General features: G+C 52.0%; 1 protein-coding gene across 1 annotated transcript in view; it reads right to left on the bottom strand.

The window, feature by feature from the left end:
• Positions 1–2,086: 2,086 nt before the first annotated feature.
• Nxn (nucleoredoxin) overlaps positions 2,087–23,740 on the bottom strand; it is a 142,828-nt gene continuing 121,174 nt past the window's right edge. Inside the window, exons 2-8 of the mRNA XM_051157989.1 lie at positions 23,477–23,594; positions 19,591–19,724; positions 18,868–18,968; positions 16,829–16,935; positions 7,493–7,672; positions 5,986–6,110; positions 2,087–2,986 (exon numbers count right to left, since the gene is read on the bottom strand). Of these exons, the coding sequence (XP_051013946.1) occupies positions 2,804–2,986; positions 5,986–6,110; positions 7,493–7,672; positions 16,829–16,935; positions 18,868–18,968; positions 19,591–19,724; positions 23,477–23,594 (948 nt within the window). The 3' untranslated portion in view covers positions 2,087–2,803. The remainder of the gene's footprint in view (positions 2,987–5,985; positions 6,111–7,492; positions 7,673–16,828; positions 16,936–18,867; positions 18,969–19,590; positions 19,725–23,476; positions 23,595–23,740) is intronic.

The raw sequence follows: 23,740 nt of genomic DNA on the forward strand, positions 1-23,740 counted from the left end.
GACGCTAATTCCGTCTGCCCTTTTCCATCACTAGCCTAACACATGCCCTTTTCCTGTTATGGAGTTATTATTTTTGTGTTTTGAGACAGTGTTGCCATGAAGCTTAGGCTGGCTTTGAACTTATGACCTTCCTTCCTCCCTCCCTAGTGCTAGGGTTCCAGGCTATCCTTTGATCTTTTATGTGTGAAGGCAGGTGAAACCCAGGTCTTATCTTGCTGGGTACTGTACCTCTAGTCCCGACACATGAAAGCCAGCAGCAGGAATATTGTCACGAATTTGAAGCCAGCCTACACAGTAGCTGAGGCTACACCAGTGTTGTCTAGGCTAGCCTAGACTGCAGAGTAAGACTTGGTCTCAAAAAAATTTTAAACGATGTATCTCTGTCATGGGAATGGGGTCTGGAGGTCATTTGGAACACAAACCTGGGAATTCTACAGTGGCATTTTTATAGCTCCCTTCCCACGTCGACCTGCCGGGCATGGCGTTTCCCGTGCTGCTGCCGGAAGCCTGCGGATGTGTCACAGCTGGTGTTGTAGCCTGTTTCCAATTAGCAAGGAGAGTCTGAAGGTGCCTTGGAGCTGCTTGGTGGGAGCTAGCCTGCCACCCACTTGGTGTGCTGCAGTAACCTTTAGGGATTGTTCACTGGTGCGTACGAAAGATCCTTCCATGGCATTTTCTCCCACTGTAGCAGCTGTACAGAACTAAGCTGTCCCCAGAGGCCCTGACTAACCTATGCAGCCACTCCAAAAGGGGACTTCTGGTATTGGTCCAACCGACAGGAGCCATTAATGGCTCTGAAGCATCAGCTCAGTACAGGCCACCCAGACGCGATGGAGGCCTGGTTCTCTTGTAGGCACTAACAGCACCCTCCCCCGCTCCCTCCCGCCAGACTGGCCTTTCCTCTTTTGCCCACAAAGATAATTAGCTGTGGGGAGGGACACCATCCTTTCCTTCAAAGCAACCACACCCAGGGCACAGACAGAAACCTATCCATCTTCCAAGGGAGGGAATTCACCTTGGTCTGCGGCCCCTCCCAGAGACAGACAGAGAAGCCCCTCACCCTAGGAAACAGCTAGGCTTGGGTGTCCCATCTCTTGCCCTACTCTTCCTGTGTCTTCCCATGGAGGTGTCAGTGCCCAGCTTCCCGGTAAAAGACACAGCGAAGTCCACGACAAAGTCTTCAGTCCGAGGACTGAGCCTCCAATGAGCTTCCTGCTTTCTCAGAACCAAGATAAACAGTTGGCCATGCTTGTTTTAGTGTGTGTGTGTTTGCGCGTGTGTAACTCAGGGCCTTGTGTATGACTGACAAACATCCTATCACCAAACTTTACCCCCAGTCCCAGTTCATTAGATTCTTGAAGGTTCTAGAACAATCTCCCCTCCCCATCCCAAATAGAGCCCTCGAGTGAAAAAGCCTCATCATTAAGTACAGGAAGAACGGAGCGAAGGATGAGGTCCAGAGAGGCCGGCTTTATTTCTTTCTAGGTGACTGCATCTCAGGCTGGCAACATCCAACAGACTAATTACCAACTAACGTTGTACGTCTGAACTACAAGTCAACAATCCAATTCAGCAAGGAACAACAGTGTCAACAGCTTGTTGTGGGAAGATGACTAGGCTTTCCAAAATAAATGGTTTTGGCTGGTAAAGTGTTGAGAGGAGCTGAGGGCGAGGCCTAGATGCTTTGAAGCCCCTGACACCGGACTGTGACAGACTAAAGCCCTGTGACAGACTAAAGCCCTGGGAATCCCTAGGCCAAAGCCCAGATCCTAAGAACATCGCTGGAGCTGTCCTTTGTGTGGTCGGTTTAGCTACCTGGGCTGAGCAGAGGAGATCAAGGCATGCCTTCCATCCTCATGTCTCTAGCGTGCAGCCCCTTCTGCCAGTCCCCAGGAAAAAGAAAATTCTCATTGCTTTTTGGATCTAGTTTGCAAAGAAAATGGACTAAGAATTGACTGTGGGTGCCTCCATGGAGGACCAGGGGCCTGAGGCGCAGAGCCGGCCCACTTGGAGGCCCATGGCAGCTGGGCAGCCCTGCTTCGGGAACTCAGGGTTGAGCTTTGGGAAAGGGGGGGGGGGTTCATTACCCAAAACCCCAAGATATCGAGAGATTTTTGTATGGGCAGAAATCTAGGGGGTGGTCAAGAGCAAGGAAGAAAGATAGGGGGATCAGGAAACTATCCACACAGTAAGCATTCTATGAACGGTTAGCTCGGCTATTCATTTCCCCCAAAACAAAAACCCACAAGTTCCCTTGCAGATCTGGAGGTCCCCTGCCCAAGAACCCACTGACGTGCTGTTTTTCCCTCAGACCAAGAAAGAGTATGTATGTCCTTACAAAGTATGTTCACCAGCAGCCCTCAGCCGGCGTCCCCTGAGGCTATGGCCCTTCCTCTGTAACTCCCACAGAGTGTCACAGGAAAGTTCCCTGTGGCTTGGGGGGTGTGTACTGACCCCAGAGTCAGAGCCCCAGTCCACTGTCCTTGCTTGCTCACTCTGCAGAAGACCGAGGCAGGTCCTTCACCAAGAGCTAGTGACCAGGAGAGTGCGGCAGTCCCGGCTGGTCAGCCATCCTCACAGATCCCAAGCCGTCTCCAAACACGGTGGGTTCTGCTGCCTGCCGCTGGCTGTGAGGACACACACCCTTGGGCTCTAGCTGAGTTGTTAATGCAGAAACAAGGCACCGCAGAGATTGGCCACTTGGGTTTGTGATTCAGGACAAGCTGGCAAAGTCCAAGGGCTGAGGGGAGGGAGGGGAGGAGAAGACTGTGTCTTAAATACCGTCTCAGGAGGCCAGGGCCCACTAGATGGGCTCTGGTTTGAGCTTTTCTGCTAGGAAGTCATTCACAAAAGTCTCCACAATGGCTGGGGTGATCTCTTCTACATCCATCACGTACTTGGCCCGGGCTGACATGTCCAGAATGGTGAGCAGGGGTGCGGCCTCAGGCAGGTTGGTGTAATCTCGCAAGGAATCAGTCATGTCATCCTGGAAGTCACCAGAGGGGCAAGAAAACCACTAAGTTTTAACAAGAGAGTCTCCTGAGAGCATGGAAAAAGGACAGCACCAGCATGCTGCAGCGATGAGCTCCTGTCATAAGGAGAAGGACCCTACCCTGCCTTGGGGACAAGGATGTACAATTCCCCTGCAGCCTGCCACCCAAGAGGCAAGCTACCTTTCTTTCTAAGTGTGAAGCGATTTTAACATGCTCTCTGCTTTGTGAGATTATGATGTCCCTAATGCCTTGGTTTTGCAACCAGCTCTCAATTGTTCGCAGCCCCAGGGTGGGGCGTCTGAGGCCCAGCAGGATTTCAACTCTGCAATGCTTTTCCAACAACAGCTACCTCAGGTGCCCTGTGTCTGAGGAGGGCAGGGGTACCTGGCCAGGCTGGAAGCTACTTCACAGCATCTCTGAGAAGGAAATCAGTGCTTTGCCATGCATTCTGTCCAGATGAGTCCCGTCGGCTCAGACACGCCCCATCCAAACATGCAAACACACAGCCAAAGACAAGGAAAGGCTTTTATGGAGAAGCAACTATTTGAAGTTACCTGTCATGCTACAGACCTCGTTCAGAGGCTAACGGGAAATGGCACTTCCCACCATACAACATGAAATATTCTAGTTTTAATTTTGTTTTGTTTTGTTGAGACAGGGTTTCTCTGTGTAGCTTTGGCTGTCCTGGACTCACTTTGTAGACCAGGCTGGCCTCGAACTCACAGCGATCGCCTGCCTCTGCCTCCTGAGTGCTGGGACTAAAGGCATGCACCACCATTCCCGGCAAAATATTCTAGTTGTAATGAAAGGTTTTGACTCATTCTGCAGAAAATGGTCTTAGGGTCTTCCTGATCTTAAATTGGGGGCAGGGTGAGCAGGAGGCATGAAACTTGAGCTTACTGGTTCCTCAGACAAAATCCATTACATGCCCAGACGCCAAGGAGGGTTGGGAGTGACATTTTCCTTCCTCATAAGATAGCAGGCACCTCCCGGAAGGGTGGATCACCAGATTCAGCCCTCCTCAAGGGTTAATAAAAACCCTTTATGACAAACAGAGGGAAGCACCTGGACAAACACTGTCCCTCTTACCCCTCTAGGAGGCCTGGACCAAGCCAAGAGCTCCAGTGCCTCCCCCTGTCGTTCCCCACCCCCCCCCCACGAGCAAAGCAGAGAAAGATAGATTGTGATGTCCACAAAGGCGTCAGATTAACCACTGCTTGTCCCAAGGGACAGAAAACAACAAGAACGAAAGGAGTGTCCCAGCCCTGGGCCACAGTGTTGGGCTCAGTTAACCAATGCCCCTGTTCCATCTCCCTGCCCCTGCTGCCCACCCTGCCCTGTTCCAGGTTATCTTGCTTCTGAGCATAAGGACAGAGGGTTGGGTCAAGTCAGCTGCCAAGACTAGAGCCTGGGTGGAGCAATGGATGACACAGGGGGGCCAGCCTGGGTTCTGCTCCATGGACAACACCCCCGCCCCCCATACCTGTCCATCTGTCAGAAGAGGAAGAGGCCTGGCGGGCTCTGGCGTCACAGCAACTTCCCAGTTCCTTCTCTGCTACCTCCCTTCTGTGTGGCCTTGGCAAGGGACATCAATGGAGCCCAAGTCCCATCCCTAACACCCAGGGTGCTGTGAGAGGAAACCTGCCTAGGGAGAGCCCATCCTTCCCCCTGCTAGTGACTCGCTCTCCTCCTCTATGAAACAGGATAGTGTGTTCCCAGTCAGAGAGGTGAGGCACAAATACCACGAGCAGGCGACATCCCTGGCAAGGCGCCCAGGGTACAGAAAACTGGGGAAAAGCTTTGAGCTGTGCCCCTGAGTCCCCGCCCTGCCCCCAGCCTGGCCCTTTCTCTTCTGCACCCATCTTTTCTTAGGAGCCATTCTCTAGGGGTGAGAGCTTAATACATGCAGAGCGGCCTTGTTGCGCTTTGTGTGGAGCGGCTGTGAGCCCCCAGGCAGGAGCCTGTGAACCCTCTTTGTTCCCTTCCACCCCAGGGCTGGGCAGGGCGACTGGAGCTGCCTGCAAGGGGCCCAGCAGGGCAGCCAGGGGCAGCTATGGAGGAGATGATGAACGGGTGGGTGGCTTAGGGTGTGTGGCCTCTCCTGTTTGTCTTCCTGCACTTCTCCTGGGATCCAAACAGACAGTCTGAAGGCTCTGGCCAACTGGAGGTTCTGACCTTGCAGGAGGAGCTGGGGGATGGGGTGGCCTCACAGAGTCTGTGATGTGAGCCGCAGAGGGGTGCTGGGGTGGGGTAGAGAGGCGATGAGCATGTGCAGAAGGAGCCAGGAGAGCGCCTGCGCTGCTCATCGCGGCCATCTTGCAGAATGCGGTGCCTGATGGATGCAGGCTCCTAAGCTTCAGGGTGGTCAGGCACTTAACACAGGCGCTCTCTGCTCTAAGGACCTGCCATCTAACCCTGGGGAAGTCCCCTGCTCAGTCTGGTATAGGCCAAATTAGGCCTTGGAGAATAGCAGCGACTGCCAACCTCCCCAGGTGCCTTCAGCTGTGCGAGTGACTGCAGGCCTCAGTGGTGTCCTAAGCCAGGCTCCCTGTGATGGCCAAGCCCATGCTGCAAGCTGGTACTGTGGGACTAGCTAAAATGATACTTTGCAAAGCCCTGGGGGCTGGTTCTGACCCAGCACCATGGATGGGAGCAAGCAAGGGTGGCTGGCTGATGTCTGTGACACTGCTCTTCCAGCAGTGCATGGGGAAACAGCCCTGGGAGGGTTTCCTAATGTCCTGAGGCTGCTGAGTGAGAAGGAAGGGGTGGGGCTAGGAACTGGGGGCTGACAGCCGCTCCACACAAAGCACAGCAAGGCCGCTCTGCACTTTTTGATGACTAAGGACACAACACCTTTCCTCGTACAATCAGCTGAGACCCACAGGGCCATTCAGACCTCCAGAAGCCAAGATTCCTCATGTCCTGGCCCCCCACCCCCGCTGCCAGCCCTTGCCATGGACCAGGACTGTCCCCCCCCCACACACACACTCACCTCCCCAGCCACAAAGAACAGCAGCGGTGCCTCCTCTTCTTTGGCTTTGTACTTGGCGATGATTTTCTCAGCTATCGGCTGGATCAGCTGTTTGGCTGCCTCGGACTCTCCATCGTCCTCAGAATCTGTGATGGGGGAGAAAAAAGGACAAGAAACTCCAAGTTGTCAAATAGTTAGTGACCCAGGATGGACCTGAGTGCTGGCCTGAGCCGCACTGGGCTCACGAGACAGACAGGCCCAGGGAGCGGCTCCAGTACTACCTGCCAGCACACAGGCCTTGTCACGGAGTTCCTCACAAACCTATACAGGATGTTGTGCTGTTTCCATGCCAACACCTGAACCCCTGGTAGCTTTTCTTCCCCAGTCAGAGGGATGCTGCAAGGAGGTCGAGGGCCATGGTCCCCTTGGCAGCTCTGGTGGTGATGGGACACCACAGTTGCTACAGAGCCACCCCCACAACTGGTAGCCAGACCTGCCAGTGATGGTCCACAGGCGAGCACGAGGAAGAGCCACACACTAGGCTCAGGCTCCTGAGGCCTATGGTCAAGAGCCAGCGCAGCATCCTCAAGTGGGAAAGCAGGGAGGGGACAGGGGTCTACCCAGAAATGCCCGTACTGCTCAAGAGGCTCAGGGTACACTGACACACACACACACACTTGGGACATGCCCAACTTTAATCATTTTGTGATGCTACCCAACTTGTTTTGCCTCTCTGGGACTTTGTTTCCACAGTTCTGGAGAGAGCCAAAAGGCTCCCAATTGTCCCCGAGCTCCCAGCTCTTTCCAAACAGCCCAGGATGTTGCTGTGGGGACCTGCAGCAGGCAGGTCTCTATAGCAGGGCCTTCCTACCCAAGACTGGACCAGTCTGCACATCAGCTCCCAAGCTGGGGGCCCAGGCCCTCAGTGAAGTGGGCGGGGGGCCACTCCAACTTCATAGAGCAATTCAGCTGGATGTGACCAACAAAGTCCTAAGGTTCTTGGCCATGGGTTGTGAAAGCATCCCGAGTCACCCAACCAGAGTGCAGGGACACTTTTTTTGTCTTTCTACTCAGTCAAGAGGCATAGCTTCCGAGGGTAGAGGAACAGGGGTCCCACCAGCGCTAGTGGAATTGTTCATTAAAGCATAGCAGAGTGGCAGAAGCTGCCCTGGATGAGCCGTAGCCCGAGGGGGCCCCACCCCCTGCAGCTGCTATGCGAGCAGCCCATCTCTCCCTTCCCAACAAAGGTTCTGTTCATGGGGGGCCGGGGGCATCCTCCTGCCTGACCTGTTTGCCCAGCTGGCAGCAGGAGCAGCACAGAGGGAAAGCAGAGTAGTAGCTGCTCCAGACCACCGCCTGCAGGGGGATAGCCATGAATAAATCATGGGGGTCAAAAACAAGGCTGCTGGGGAGACAAAGACCCCCCCAGCTCAGCGCGGTTAATGACAGAGGCTGCAGGGATGCTGTCTGCCTTCTGTGAGAGGTCCGTGCTGACCTGTCTCCCACTTGGCCACCCCCAGCTCCGTACCTACAAAGAGGACGAGGCAGGGGCCCTCATTGAGCTGCACAGCGTTGGAGTCCGAGAGCTGCAGCACGGGCTTCGGGTGCCATGGGAACTCTCTGCAGTCCTCATCGTTGAGCACCTCCACCCGGCCCTGCCGTGTGATCACCTCCCCCTGTGGGTCCAGCACGATGAGCGTGGGGATGCCTGCAAGACAGACAGACAGACAGACAGACAGACACTTAGCTGGTCCCTGTCCTGACACAGGGTGGTGGAGCCCGTCTTCCAGAGCCGGGTCGCACACTCACAGCAAGAATCCAGGCCAGGATCGGTCTGCCCTAGGCTGAGACTAAGTGTAGTTGTGGACCGGTTCCAGAACCACGCTGGGTCTGTGTGGAGCCACTCCATGGAACGCTGAGGGAGTCTGTGTTTTGGAGTTCTCAGTGTGTGTGTGTGTGTATACATGTGCATGTGTGTGTGCACATACACACACACACACAAGTGTGCGTGCTCACGCACATTCACACATGCACACAGGGGCTTGGCACAGAGGTACAACCAACCAGTGAGTGGTAGGCCTTCCCAATTGGCAGAGAGTCTAAAGCAGGCAGAGGTGGCAGCACAAAACCATTCACAGACCCTCCCACACAGTGCGTGGACACACACACACACATACACACACACACACACACACACACACACACACACACACACACAGACACAGAGCAAGACAACAGATGTGAATGGAGGCCTCAGACAGTCACCAAGGCCACCACCTCAAGAGCTCCAAGGGAGCGCAGCCCCAGTGAGCAGTGCTGTGCAGGAAAGGGAGGAGCCTGGTTTGGGAAGCAGGGGACAGCTGGGCCAGAGCAGGCCTTTGGCACTCTCCAGCCCCAACCCCATTGCCTGAGGAGGATCCAATATGCTCTCTAAGAAGGGCAGTCCCCAGAGAGCAGCACATGGAAGCCTGGCCTGAGTAAAGTACAACAGGCTGCTTGCCTGTGGAGTCACTCACTCTAATGGTAATGCCCCAAACGGGGGCACAGGGGACATCCCAGCCTGGTTTACAGCCCCATCTGGGCCTGCCCCTCCTTGTTGTTTGTACCACACTCTCCAGTGTTTCTTTCTTTCTTTTTTTTTTTTTTTTAAAGATTTATTTATTTATTATTATGTATACAGTACTCTGCTTGCATGTACTTGCAGAAGAGGGCACCAGATCACATTACAGATGGTTGTGAGCCACCATGTAGTTGCTGGGAATTGAACTCAGGACCTTTGGTAGAGCAGGCGGCGCTCTTAACCACTGAGCCATCTCTCCAGCCCCTCTCCAGTGTTTCTATTCTGGCCAGAGCTGCCACTCACACAGAGTCAGCCTCTGCCCTGCCGTTTGGGGACACTTGTCTCTCCACTGGTGGCTGGTCCCCTCCCCAGCAGAACTTTCCAGGTACCTCCCCCCATGGGGGGGGGCGGTAGACTAGAGTCTGAATTTTATATGAAAGCCTGAGAAATTTAATATTTATAGGTTCTGAAGTATTTGGTCAGTAATTTGCTCCACTGACATTTTATATCTCCGTGGGGGGTACAGCAAGGTACCAGAAGTATGGCCCTGGTGAACTGTCACCTACTGTGGCAGCTCGCCTGGTGGGCACGCAGTGGTGGGCCTATCTTCAAAAGGAATAAATGAATCCATTTTGTTCACACCTATTAGAAGTAGCGGGGTGGCTGTATCAGGGAGCAGGTGAGGAGAACCCAGCTCCTGTGGCCCCGACTCCTGTGGACTTTTAAGATGTGCTCAGTCTTAGATAGGAGATCTGGGAAGGTATCCTAATGGCTGCCTCTCCTCAGAGGCCTAAACCCATGTTGGGTGTGTCTCCAAGCTCAAGACTTAAGTCAGCAGCCCAAAGGGAGCCTGAGGCTAGAGGCCACTCGGGGGCAGCCTGGGACACATGAGTGATCCACATTGCCACGTCCCCATCTCTAAAAAAGCACTGGCAGGGACTTAGATCTGAACTGGTGTTTCTGAACCGGGGCAATTCTGAGCACTGGGTAAAGCTGACCTGCTCAGGGCTATGATTAGACACAGTAGCCGGCCTGTTTTTAGCCTGGCCTAGGATGCAGAGTTGGTCTAAGAAGGACAGACAGGAGCCGGGCGTGGTGGCGCACGCCTTTAATCCCAGCACTCGGGAGGCAGAGGCAGGCGGATCGCTGTGAGTTCGAGGCCAGCCCTGGTCTACAAAGTGAGTCCAGGATGGCCAAGGCTACACAGAGAGACCCTGTCTCGAAAAACCAAAAAAAAAAAAAAAAAAAAAAAAAAAAAAAAAAAAAAGAAGGACAGACAGGCACAGAGCCTGGGGAGGGAAGACAAGCCTGACAGCCAGGGAACCTAATTTCTCTGTCTCTCCATCGAATCACTGTGAGGGGACTTGTTTGTTGCTCTCCTGAGTCCTGTGGGGACCAGGACAGGACCCGAGGTTCCCGGGGAAAGGGCAGTATCAGAAGTGTGAGTACAGTGCATGAAGTACACCCAATCAGACCAGGAACTGAAGATGCCCCGGACAGCACCTATGCTCCCATATTATCTGTCCATCGGTCCCTTCAGGTGACCTTGGGTTTGACCTTAGAACCCTGGAAGGGTACACTCTGCTGCTGAATCAGAGGGTGGCAGAGAGAAGGGGATCTTGCCTCTGCTGGACACAACATAGTTGCCATGTTACTTAGTCATCCTGACTGGCTATGGGGACTACCACAAGACCACCTAGCCGGTCCCAATGCGATAGGAACACTGGCCTGCCTGCTGGAAGGATGTGGCTCTATCTCCAGGACACCTCCTTTGCCAAGCACTCTCCCAGCACCTGGCTGGGACCAGGGACGGCCTGGGAACCAGTTTCTCAAGCTATTTCCCTCTCTCTTCTTCCTTCCCCCAGAGCAGTGGCAGGGGAGGCCAAATGAGGGTGTTACACCCCACTCTTCTCCTCTGCATGCAGTCCCTGAAGCAGGCTTTCCAAAGTCAGAGAAAACAGGGTGAAGCCCCAAGAAACCTCAAGGGAACAGCAAATTTCTCATCAATGCAGTCATGCAAAAATGCCTTCCACACCAGCGAGGGGCTTCTTGCAGGAACAAAAGAGAAAGCTTATCGCTACTCTCTCGCAGCTGCTGCTGCTGCTGCTGCTGCTGCTGCTGCTGCTGCTGCTGCTGCTCTGCCCAGACTTGTTTTCCCAGCAAAGCCAGCTGGGACGGTTAGAGGGAAAGGTGCAGATTCCTGGAGTTTTAAGGAAGATCCTGCAGTCCCTTAATTCCTTTCAGCCTCATTTCCAAAGCTGCCAAATGGGGGATGTCAGGTCCTCTCTCAATCGTGGGGAGGAATAAAAAGATGGAAATGTAGAATGGTTTAGCTTAGTACTGGGGATACTGTACATGTTCTGTAAGTGCTAGTGAATATTATAAATCCACCTTCCTGACAAGGCAGAGGCACAGAAAGTGGGAGCCATGTAGTAGAGAGGCGGAAACCTCATGTCAGCTAAGGAACGGGAGATAGGGAGGTAGATACGGTTAAGAGTCCCAGCAACAGTAACATGTGCCAAGTAAGAGTGAGCACCAGCTCTGCTCTCGCGCCTGCTTACCTTGTGAGCTCAGACTATATACACCCCGATTCCCAAAGGGGGCTCAGCCCAAACCTTCAGCTCTAGGGAGCTGGAGTACCCAGGAGTGTCGGGGTCCCCTCTTCTATCACCCCAAAGCACAAAGAGGAACAGGGCTAGCACCAAACCCCTTCCTCAGAGGGAGACCAACCTGAGGTGTTGAGAGCAACCTTAAAACAATGCATTGAGTTTAGTCCTCTTGTTTCTCTGTTTGCTAAGGAAACCGTTTGGGGGTTGGGGTGTAGGGGTAGGACAAAGAAGCTGAGATGGTCCAGGCACTTGAGGAAGAAAGGAGCCAGGAGGAGTAGCAGCAAGTTCTGTCTGCATCTTGATGGTAGCATCCTGAGGGTCTCCTAGTCCCCGAAGACCAATGGGAGGCCAGAGGAGGACATCCTGGGACAGGTAGTGCAAGCCAGGGCACACTGTAGGGCACAGTACTGTAGAACTGTAGAGATGGTTGCTATGGAAAAGGCAGCCAGTTGGACAGGGCTGCAGCACACTGTGCAGAGAAAAACCCAGACAGCAAAGTGCCACGCGCACATCACAGCTCTGTGTCTGTGGCCAGTGACCAAAGGGACTCAGAAAAGTGGAAACAGTTGTCGAGTAAGATAGGAATACAGTTGAGGTGTGGAGAAGTTTGAATTTTAAGCGATGTAACATGTGGGTTAACATAAAATGAGAAAATCAGAACTGAAGGGCAGTAGGGCTGGGGTGGGGGTGACAAATGCAAGCTGACGCCTTGGCAAAACCAACAGCCAGTCCGGCTCTTCAGGCCGCTCTTGTTGTATCTACCCCCACAGCTTTCCTCTGCATAGAAAACTAAGGAGAGGACGGGAGCAGCTGCTTTAGGGGACAAGACTCAGAAAAACTTGACGGAGGTCAGAGAGATAGACGGGCCTGGACCAACTCGGACTTGGCCAGAAGATCCAAAAGCTGCTTAGTCTGCACTAAGCAAGATGTGGGGCCATGGGGTTATAAATCCAGAAACCAGCTGTCAATCAAGAGTGGAGCAGATCCGTCTGCTGACACAGTCAAACTGTCCATCAACAGAGGGGCTGAGAGATCCGGCAGCACAGTTAAGCAACGGAGCCCTTCCCAGGCCTGAAAATAAACCAACTGGGTATGAGGATTAGTGTGATACATTCCAAAACATAACGTGAATGAAAAAAACTCAAGTTGGAAAATTACATTATGACACCATTTAAAGTATGCCTCTAGAAGACACACCAAGGAAACGATACATTATTCATGCATTCATATGCATGAAGGGAAACACGGGAGCGGCTTATGAGGCTACACAGTAAATGTATGGTGGTGAATTCCCCAGGAGAAGGAAGGCGGACAGCGAAGGGCCTCTTCTTTGTCTGTAATGCTTCCACTGTCCTTCCTTCCTCCCTCCCCCCTCTGCTTTTTTTTCTTTTTTCCTTTGAGAGTTGGGTGTGCTGAGGTGTGGCCATAGGACCTGCATTCTATTCTAAATATCGGAACAAGCCTGTCCTTGGTGTAACTTCATGTTCTCCTCTATCATGTTTTTTTTCCTTCCTTTTTATGAGCTCACAATTAAGTGCAACAAATAAAACAGAACACCAAGGCCACTCGGTAAATTCCCTGGCTGCCCGGGCTGCCCTCCACCAGCAGACAGGCAGCTCTACACAGGGGCACCAGCGCTTTGAATGCAGAGGTTTGTCTGCAATTCAACAGCGTCAGCCACTTGCCCTCTTACTGACTGAAAAGACACAAGCTCTGAAAATGTCATTTTTTATATTTACAGAATGCTTCAAACCCATTTTCTGAAGGAAGTAAGGAAGTGGACAGAGAGGGGAGAAGGGGAGGGGGGGCAGAAAGAGAGGGGAGGGAAACAGGGAATGGAAGGGCAGAAGAAACAATGCAAGATGGATTGAGGGAGACGGAAAAAGAAACAGAAAGCTCTATGTTGGGGACAGCAAGGCTCTGTACTACAGCCACCCCCTGCCCTCCCATGGGCTGGGGATGGAGGAGAGAGAGGAAGGACAAAGCACCTGGGTCCCTCGCCCAAGACAGAAGGGCCCCTAAGCCTCCCTGCAAAAGAACAGGGCATTCTTCAATCCTCTCCCGCAGCCTGGGGCTTGCTTAGACAATGGCTAACGAGATTTGCCTTTTGCCAAGTGTGTCTAAATGGTTCCCTTAGAAAGGCATTTTAAAACAGCTTATAGGGCCACAATTCCCCAGCCTGCACAAAGCGTAGGGAACAGGGAGGCCTTGCGGGGAAGCCAGCTCTTTCAGGGAGACAAAGGAGATGGAAGGAAGCCAAATGCCAAATCCTCGGTGAGCCAGGGTGGCCCCCAGACGACGACTACAGTTTCACACAACCCCCGGGGCTCAGTTCAGGGCACCTAAAGGGAGCCAGTGACCAGGCCACTGACAGCTGCCAGACTTCGGTCCTCCTAGCTTAGGGCAAACTTGTCCTTAAGACCTGCAGCAGCTATGGCTACCCTGTAACAAGGTGACTCAATGCCTGTGACACCTCAACTAAGGCCACTTTGGAGGAAGAAACTCAGGTATAAGGGCACTCTGGGCCTAGATGCCAAGACACTGAGAGAACGCGTTTCTTCTGTGTTGTATGTTCTCACTGAAACTGGCCAAGACAAAAGAGAGAGCCAGGGACTGTCAGATCCAGCTCCCCGCCCCCCTCCTAGGACTTTTCTGGAAAGTCACTTCATCAACCTGGCATGGCGCCGTAGCACATGCCTATAACCCTAGCACCTGGGAGGCAGAAACAAATGGAATGTCCCTGCAAGTTTAAGCCCAGCCTGGTTTACATCGCAAGTTCCAGGCCAGCCAAGACTACATAATGAGACCCTGTTTCAAAACAAAGTAATAAATGAATGGAATGTGATGCCCGGTGCCTAGAACCTCAGCGCTGGGAAGGGTGAGGCATGAGGGGTTCTAGGCCAGCCTGGACTATAATGAATAACAGTCCAGCCTGGCTGTAGAGTGAGACCTTGTCTCAAAACAAAACACAAGGGACAGGAAAGATGGCACAGCAATCAAAAGCACTGGCTGTAATCGCAGAGGGCCCAGACTTGATTCCCAAAACCTACATGGTGACTCACAGCCACCTGTAACTCCAGTTGCACGGAGTCCAACACCTCTTCTGACCTTTGAAGACACTAAGTATATAAGTGGCACACGGACACACTTATAGGCAAAACACACACTACACACACAATAAAACTTTAATAATATTGCAAATTGTCACCGGCTTGAAAGCTCAATTTCTGTGTGGTGCTATGAGATAATTTCCTGTGGATCAATCCCAGTAGAGCAGACTTCTTCTTTTTTCACTTATTATTATTATATTTTCAAAGATTTATTTATCTGTACTCATTACTGTGTATGAGGAACAGGAATTCTCAGAAACTCAAGATAGCCCCCCATTGCTCAAGGCATGTGAGGTGCTCTTCACTGTCCGCCTGACTGGGTTGTAGTCACCTAGGAGACGGAGAACATGCCTAGGTGTATCCGTGAGGCATCTCTCCAGAGGGCCAATTATGGGAGAAGGCTCACTTACTGTGGACGGACCATCCCAGGGGCTGTGGCCAGGACAGAATAAAGTGGGGAAAGGGCAAAAGTCACCACTCGCCTTTGCTTCCTGAGCCACCCGGCTGTGAACTGAGTGGCTCTGAAGCTGAGACCCTAGGAAAACCCTTCCTGCTACCAGCTAATGACAATGATGAGCTGCTGGCAAGCACAGGTGACGATGAAAAACCCATCGTCATTAGAAGAGGCTGGCACTGAAGGACGACAAAGTCTGTACCTTAGGAGAACCCTGCGTTTCAACCAGCCTACTAGTGTGTCTTGCCTGTAGCTGCTTGAAAGGTCTCTAGTCACAAGCTAGGGAGCCACTTCTAGATGGAGGAAACTTCGTCCCACAGGTGGGAAAGTGAAAGCATAACCTCCCTACCCCCACCCCCTCCCTGTCTGTTTCTGTTTGGTTTTGTAGTGCAGGGGCGGGGCCTAAGCAAGCACCTACCCTGGAGTTTAACTCTGGAACTGCCTGTTGAGTACTTTGCCAAGAGAGAGCTGGACAGGAGGGAGGTGCTCCTCTGACAAAGGGGGCATCTCGTCTCTGTGACATCATAATGCAAATCCAGTGGTCAACACTTTGAGGAAATGTCCTCAACTGAAAGGTAGTAAAAGTATAACACTCACACACACACACACACACACACACACACACACACACGCATGCACTCACACACACATGCACGCTTACACACATACACATGCACGCTTACACACATACACATGCACACACACTCACACACGCACACATGGATGCCCTCACACACATGCATGCACTCACACTCATGCACGCACACACACAGTCACACACACGTACTCACACACACACACACTCACACGGAAGAAGCACTTCATTTATATCACTTCTTAGCCATCTTCTGTCAGAGGTTCATCATGCCCGATTTGCAGAGGAGGAACAGAGGCAAAACCACCCCAAGAGGCGGACCCTGGAGGGGAGCTCTGGTCCTGTGCTTTGCAAGCATGTGCTCCACGGGCCATCTATGCCAGAAGCTGCCATGCCGGGGGCGAAATAGCTGTTTCACCAGTACTTAAACACGACAAACTGACCCCAAGTCCCCAGTGCAAGCAGCTGCAATGGGGTGTAAGTCATGACATATGCCATAAGATTCACTCCAGGAGCCATGCAGTGGGGGCACACATCTTTAATCCTAGCACTCAGGAGGAGGGGCAAATAGATCTCTGTGAGTTCAAGGCCAGACTGGTCTACAAGAGTGAGTTCCAGGACAGCCAAAGCTGTATAGTGAGACCCTGTCTCAAAACAAAGAAACTAATCACCCCAGGTAAATTTTTTTTTTTTTCCGAGACAGGGTTTCTCTGCCCCAAGTAATTTTTAAAAGTTATTTTATTTTTAAAAGTATATGTGTGAGTGGTTGTGTGTGTGTGTGCAAGCACACACATGGTTTTGTTGTTGTTGGTTTTGATTTTTGGTTTTTCAAGACAGGGTTTCTCCGTGTAGCCTTGGCTGTCCTCGACTCACTTTGTAGACCAGGCTGGCCTCGAACTCACAGCGATCTGCCTGCCTCTGCCTCCCAAGTGCTGGGATTAAAGGTGTGCGCCGGCTCAAACACATATTTATGTGTGTGACCAAGGAATCTAGAGGAGGCTGTCAGATCCCCTGGAGTTGGACTGTGAGCCTCCTGACATGGATTCTGGGAAATGAACTTGGCCCTCTGTAGGAACATCAAAGCTCTTAAACACCGAGCCATCTTTCCAGTCCCCAGCTGCCAAGTTAAAAAAAAAAAAAATGTTTTGTTATTTGGTTTTTTAATATAGGATTTCTCTGTGTAGTCCTGGCTGTCCTAGAACCCTGTAGACTAGACTGTCTTTGAACTTAAGAGATCCACCTGCCTCTGCCTCCAGAGTGCTGGGACTAAAGGCGTGAGCCACCAGCACTGCTTGACTCAAGTCATTTTTTAAAAATGTGAGGAACGTGAACCGTCTCAAAAGCAAAACCTAGGTTTTCGGTTGGTTGGTCCTGCCCATACAGCTGCGACGGCGCGGGGAACTGGCAAGCCACCTGCCTCTATCTGCAGATGCTAGGACTGCAGGCACGCGCAGCCAGGCTTTGTTTCATCCTTGTTCTCTCTCTGCCAAGAGGAGGCCAGGGATGTGCAGAGCCGTCTGGGTCTGGCATGCCTACCTTGGATTCCATACAGCCGGTTGAGACGTGACCGCCGGGCCTCATCAGTGTAGGGGACAGCGAGCCATGGCATCTCACTAAAGTACTGCTTGAAAGACTCCTCCGACCTATAGAGAGAGGTGGAGACATATTCTCTTTGCCCCTGTGTGCATCTCCATTTGGTCCTTCCCGCCGTAACCAAGTTGGACTGGCTCCTGCAGGGTTGGGGTTCCTAGCCTAGCTCCCCAGGCACCAGGCTATTGATGACTGGAACCCACTCTGCTGTTGACCAAGAAGCAAATGACTCCATCCATACCAGACCATACCAATGTCCTCCTTGCATTCTACCAATTTTACCTGTGCCCAACATTTCATCATCGGCACACACACATTTGATTTTTTTTGTTTAAAGTTTGTTTCTTTTTTTAAAGATTTATTTATTATTATGCCTACAGTGTTCTGTCTGCAAGCCAGAAGAGGGCAGCAGATCTCATTGTAGATGGTTGTGAGCCACTATGTGGTTGCTGGGAATTGAACTCAGGACCTTTGGAAGAGCAGGCGGTGCTCTTAACCACCTAGCCATCTCTCCAGCCCGATTTTTTTTTTTTTTTTTTTTTTTTTTGGTTTTTCGAGACAGGGTCTCTCTGTGTAGCCTTGGCCATCCTGGACTCACTTTGTAGACCAGGGCTGGCCTCGAACTCACAGCGATCCGCCTGCCTCTGCCTCTCGAGTGCTGGGATTAAAGGCGTGCGCCACTACGCCCGGCTCTCCAGCCCGATTTTTAAAAAGATTGATTTGATTTGATTTGTGTGTATGTGTTTGCTCAGGGGGGTCAAAAAGGCCAGAAAGGGACGTTGAATCCCTTGGAGCTGGAGTCACAGGTGTTTCTGTTTCTCGAGAGCTGCCACATTTGACTTCACAGCAGGCCGGGACACACATCACACTCGTGTTCCCTGCGCATTTCTAGTTTGCACGCAGAGCCGTGCTGTGTAAAGAACTACACACTTGGAATCAAGCCTACACCTGTGAGTGTGCATATGAGAAGCACTAGGGAAGGCGAGCACACTTAAGCTATAGAAAGCACAACGGGGTGGAGCTATGGGGAAGGGCACAAAGGGACCGCCTGGACCACGGGACTGTTCTGTGTCCTGACTATATGACAACAGTGACATGGGTGACCAAGGGGGGCAGAGCTTACTGAGTGCGAAAACCTAAAACAGATGCAACGTATTCACGTAGAAATTGTGTTTAATGTCTTCAAGATGGTCTTGGGTCCCTTGCACTGAGACAGGGAACTGTGGGGTGGGACTGTGAGCCAAAAGGTCGCACAGGAAGTATACAATGTCGAAGCTACAACATGGTGTCTTCAGGGCCTTCTGTGACCAGGGCTTCAGGAGGTAGGAGCTCGGGTGTCTCAGGCTGGAGCCTGGGTGGAGCTCTAAGTGGGAGGCGGCTTATTGATGAATGGACCAATGAGGAGAGGAAGCAACTGAGGCTGGGGTAACGAGGCTCTGGGGAGAGAAACTACACTCCTCGCTTGTGTGGTCTCTTACACATGAAACGCACTAAAGAAGCCCTAGACAACGTGCAGGATCAAACTGGAGAAACTGGAGAAAAGTAATACATATCCACACTCAGCTGGTCTCTAGCCCGCTTCTGTCCTCCACCCTCACAATCTTGAAAGCCGACCCCAAGATGCATCCTGACTTCAGCCGACCCCAAACTGAACTGGGCTGTGCCTCCGTGTTTGCAGCAAGGTTTACCTCACTCTCCATACCCTGCTCTATGGCCTACACTGGGGAAGAAATATGAAGCGAGAGAAACGCGGGTGAGAGCCGGGCGTGGTGGCGCACGCCTTTAATCCCAGCACTCGGGAGGCAGAGGCAGGCGGATCGCTGTGAGTTCGAGGCCAGCCTGGTCTACAAAGTGAGCCCAGGATGGCCAAGGCTACACAGAGAAACCCTGTCTCGAAAAACCAAAAAAAAAAAAAAAAAAAGAAACGTGGGTGAGCCGCTAATGACAAATCGGTGTGGTGCTGATGCTTTAAGGGGACATGGTACCTGTCTGCACTAACGAAGATGATCTCAAACTTCTGGCCTGCTTCCTTGATCTTCCGGTAGGATTCCACCAACACTCGGGTAAGGCTTCGGCAGGGCGGACACTGAAAGACAAGAGGCTCCGCCACGTGACATACCTTCTCTACTTTGAGCCGCTGGGGGCCAGGCGAGAGGACCTGGGTAGGGCTGGGACAGCAAAACCCACTTTATACAAGAGACAGAAGTGAGCTTCCATGGTCATCGGTATGCACAGACCCAGTCCAGCCTGGGCAATGTGCATGGGCCAGCAGTGAGACACCTGCCCTACGGAAGCCTGAGAAATGTCATCAGGATGGCTGGCAAGAGGTCATTTTTTTTTTTTCTTTCTTTTTTTTTGGGGGGGGGAGTACAGGGGGTAGGTTTCTCTGTGAAACCTTGGCTGTCCTGGACTCACTTTGTAGACCAGGCTGGCCTCAAACTCACAGCAATCTGCCTGCCTCTGTCTCCCAGGGTGCTGGGATTACAAGCATGTGCCACTGTGCCCAGCTGAGAGGTCGTTTTTCTTGCTGCCATTGTCACTGATAGCATTTACTGTCATCAATGAGCAGGGAAAGGCAAAGCCAGGGAACTTCTGTTGGCATCTCCCCATCCCCCAGCCCCCCCCCCCCCCATAAGCCAAGCACTCCAGGCACAGTGGTGACCCTGCTGCCTCCTTCAGTCTAAACTAAGGAGAGAGCGAACACTCACCCAGTGTGCAGAGAAATAGACTCCAACATGAGACCCCTCCAGGCTGCTGCTCTCCAGTGACTGTCCATTATTTCTAAGCAAGGGCCCGGCGACAACTTCCCGGAAGGGCTTAGGTCCCCAAGGGAATTCCAGACCTGAAATGGGCAACAGATGGCAAGAGTGGCAAGGCTCTTCATGATGGCCTGGGACCTGGGAGTCCTCAGGTGTGCAGGCACCACGTTGACACCATAGAGTATTTATCAGCCTAGCTCACAGGATCTGCAGGCAACGCAGAAACAAAAGAAGCTGGGTAAAGGTGTCTGCAGCCAGGCCTCATGGCCTGAGCTCAATCCCTGGGACCTGTAAAGGAGGAAGAGAACAGACTCTGAAGGAATCTGATCCCCACATGTACCGTGGGGCATGCATGGGACACCAAACACACAAAAATACACACACAAAGTAGGTTTTTAGAAAATGTACCTTAAGCCGGGCGTGGTGACGCTGCCCTTTAAGCCTATCAATCAGGAGGCAGAGGCAAGTGGATCTCTGTGAGTTCGAGGCCAGCCTGGTCTACAGAGAGTTCCCATGCCTGGTGGACGAGAAAGCCTCTCTCCAGAGGGCTATATCAGATGCAGAAAAAGGTTACAGATGGACAAACAGACCAGAAGGGGGACCCTAGGTAACGGACTGTCGGCTGGGTCTACAGTACCCATGCTGGGTCCTCCTACCCCACCAGATAGCAATTTGGTTGCACCCTGCCACCCCCACGGTTCCCAAGCCAGAATGCACATTAGAACCCACTGTGGGATTTTCAAGTGTGATGTTGCTGGGCCACACCCCCACAGAGGCTACAGCAACAGGCCAGGACTGGGGCCTGGGGCACAAGTGAGGCTAGAAGTATAATAAACATGAAAACCTACAAAACCCAGATGGTCAGCATTCCAATGACACTTAGTCCCCCAGCCGGAAGAGGAACTAACGTGTTCCCAGCTCAACACATTATTTTCTCACAGGGTGGTCCATAGCCCACTGCCTCAAAGTTGCCTGAGGGGCCAGGGATGAGAGTCCAGTTAAAAACGCGGGTGGCCAAGCCCAGCCGGAAGCCAGAGGATGCAGAACTCCATGGAGACAGGTGGCTAGGCTGACTAGACTGTTAACAGTCTTGGGAGTGGGTGGGTGTGAGTTCACTGTGTCCTGGTTTTTATAAAGGACAATCTTTCTACATAGGAAATCTCAATCCATCTCTGTCTCTCTGCCTCTGTCTCTGTTTATTTGTTTTGTTTTCTCCCTCTAAGGTCCCACTATGTATCTCTGACTGGCCTGGAGCTCACTGTGTCTGTAGACCAGGCTGGCCTCAATTTACAGAGTGCCACCTGTCTCTGCCTCCCAAGTGTTGGGATTAAAGACGTGTACTGCCACCTTCGCTTTGCTTTCCATTTTTTGGGAGAAGCTCAGGTTGGCTTTGAACTCAGAACCTCTTCAGCCTCCAGAAGGTTGGGGCTTCAGGTACGCACCACCACATGCAGCTCTGGGTGTGTGTATGTGTGTGCCCGTGTGCCCGTGTACATGTGTGTGTGTTTATTTGCTGTAAAACTTGGTGACCATGGATAAATCTCCTAGCTGGGCCAGTAGGCAAGGCAGTGGAGATCTTGTAACTCGTACTCCTCCAGTGCAAGGGTGAAAGTGCAGATATTGGCCAGACCCTGAGTAGGTGGTCCAGGCAGACTTCCCAGTAGCACCCACCACCCAGTAGGTCAGCAAGAGCAAGCCACGGGGAGCTAGGACTTAAACTGCACCAGGCAAGGCCGTGCACCCCCCACTGTGGCCAAGAGAACACCACAGGAATGGAGACTTTGCTGGGTGACACGGAGGAACATTCTGAATTCTCAAATGTGAAATCTAAACATTTTTCTTTTTGTTTATCATGTTGCTATTATTATTATATTTACACTTGTATTCTGCTTCCATGTATGTCTGTGTGAGGGTGTCAGATCCCCTGGAACTGGAATTACAGACAGTTGTGAACTGCCAAGTAGATGCTGGGATTTGAACCTGGGTCCTTTGGAAGAGTAGTCAGTGCACTTAATTGCTGAGCCATCTCTCCATCCCCTCTTTTTATTTTTTCAAGACAAGGCCCTGGCTGTCCTAGAACTAGCTCTGTAGACCAGGCTGGCCTCTGCCTCCCAAGTGCTGGGATTAAAGGCATATATTACCATGGTCTGGCAAATTCATTTTTTTTTTTTTTTTTTTAACAGTAATGACAATTCAGATTTCAGGCCTCAGCACTCAAGAAGCTGAGACAGTATAAGTACACAAATTTGAAGCAGCTTGGGCTATGTAGCAAGTTACAAGGTAGCCTGGGCAAACAGTAAAATCTTGACACCACAGCTCCCCGCCCCCGCCACCAAATCAACCAATAAAAGCAAAAAGTTTCAGATTTGGGGGTTAAGAACCTTCAGGTGGTAACATATATGCAAATATCCCCAAATCTGAAGTCCCACCTCACTGGAGGCCAGTACATAGAAATAGGTGCGTCAGCCGGGCGGTGGCGGCGCACACCTTTAATCTCAGCACTCAGGAGGCAGAGGCAGGTGGATCACTGTAAATTCCAGGCCAGCCTGGTCTACAAAGTTACTCCAGGACAGCCAAGGCTACACAGAGAAACCTTGTCTCGAAAAACCAAAAAGAAAAAAAAAAAAAAAAATACAATTGAGCCGGACGTGGTGGCGCACACCTTTAATTCCAGCACTCAGGAGGCAGAGGCAGGCGGATCTCTGTGAGTTCGAGGCCAGCCTGGTCTACAAAGTGAGGCCAGGACAGCCAGGACTACACAGAGCAACCCTGTCTCCAAAAAAACCAAAAAAAAAAAAAAAAAGAAAGAAAGAAAGAAAAGAAAAGAAATGAAATATGTGCCTCAGGCACTAGGCAGGAAGGAATCGGTTCCATGCTGCCAACCCATGATGGATGTCAGAACTCACCGTGGAGGGCCAGTGAGCTTGCCGAGCAGGTGAAGGTGCCTGCTGCACATGCAGGAACACATTGAATAAGAGATTTCACTTTTTATTTGCATGTGTCTATCTACTGTGCACATGGAGGTCACAGGACAGCTTGTAGAGTTGGTCTCTCCTATCATGTTGATTCAAGGAATGGGACTCAGGCTGTCAGGCTTGGCAGCAAGGGCCTTTGCCCACTGAGCCATCAGCCCTCTCCTGTGTATACGTTTGTTTGTTTGTTTGTTTGTTTCTGCTGAGCCAGGGTCTCATTGGGTATCCCTAGCTAGTCTGGAACTTGCTACCTCTGCCTCCTGGGTGCTGGGATTAAAGGTACACACCACCACAGGCAGATACTCGATGTTTTAAAAGAGGGTCTTGCCGGGCGTGGTGGTGCACCCCTTTAATCCCAGCACTCGGGAGGCAGCAGCAAGCCAATCGCTGTGAGTTCGAGGGCAGCCTGGTCTACAAAGTGAGTCCAGGACAGCCAAGGCTAACACAGAGAAACTCTGTCTCGGGGGGGGGGGGGGGGGGGGAGAGGGTCTCCCCTCCCCCAGGCACACAGCAGACCCCTATGGATAAGGTGGCAGCCATCGCTGCAGCAGCGCTAGAGATCAGTATCTGGTCCCTGCTGCTTTTCAACAGGCCTCTCCAGCCCTCAAAGCTGCACACTCCTTCCCAGATCCCATCTGCTTTGGCCCAAGAATGAATGTCCCTTGGAGGGACATTCCGGAGCCTTTAAAAATCTTAACTGTGACCTGGAGAATACAATAGTTTTATCAAGACACTATTCTCTGGGCTTGTAAACCTACTTACAGCACTTCATTAGCACTGCGGTGGAGGAGGGGATAGAGCAGGGAGGTGGGGCGTTGGGGGGCCGTGGGGGGCGGGGGGGCGTCAGGTACACCCAGCCTTACCTTCCGGGTCATCTCGGATCACCAGGAGCCCATTCCTGCATACAACCTTCCCTGTGGTGGCATCCAGGAATATTAGCGACGGAATGTTGGAGATTCGGTACTTGTTCCAAAGTTTAAGCTAGAAAGAGAAAAGTGCAAGAAGGTGATTAAACCCAAACCAAATTAATTGCAGAGTTCTTTCAAGTCCCTCGGGCCCAGGAAGAGATGAGCGGAAAAGCTTTAGAGTGGAAAAGCAATCCGGGTATAACTGGCTCAAACCAGAGC

This window comes from Acomys russatus, chromosome 16 (genome assembly GCF_903995435.1).
Source record: "Acomys russatus chromosome 16, mAcoRus1.1, whole genome shotgun sequence".
In the NCBI taxonomy this organism is placed as follows: domain Eukaryota; kingdom Metazoa; phylum Chordata; class Mammalia; order Rodentia; family Muridae; genus Acomys; species Acomys russatus.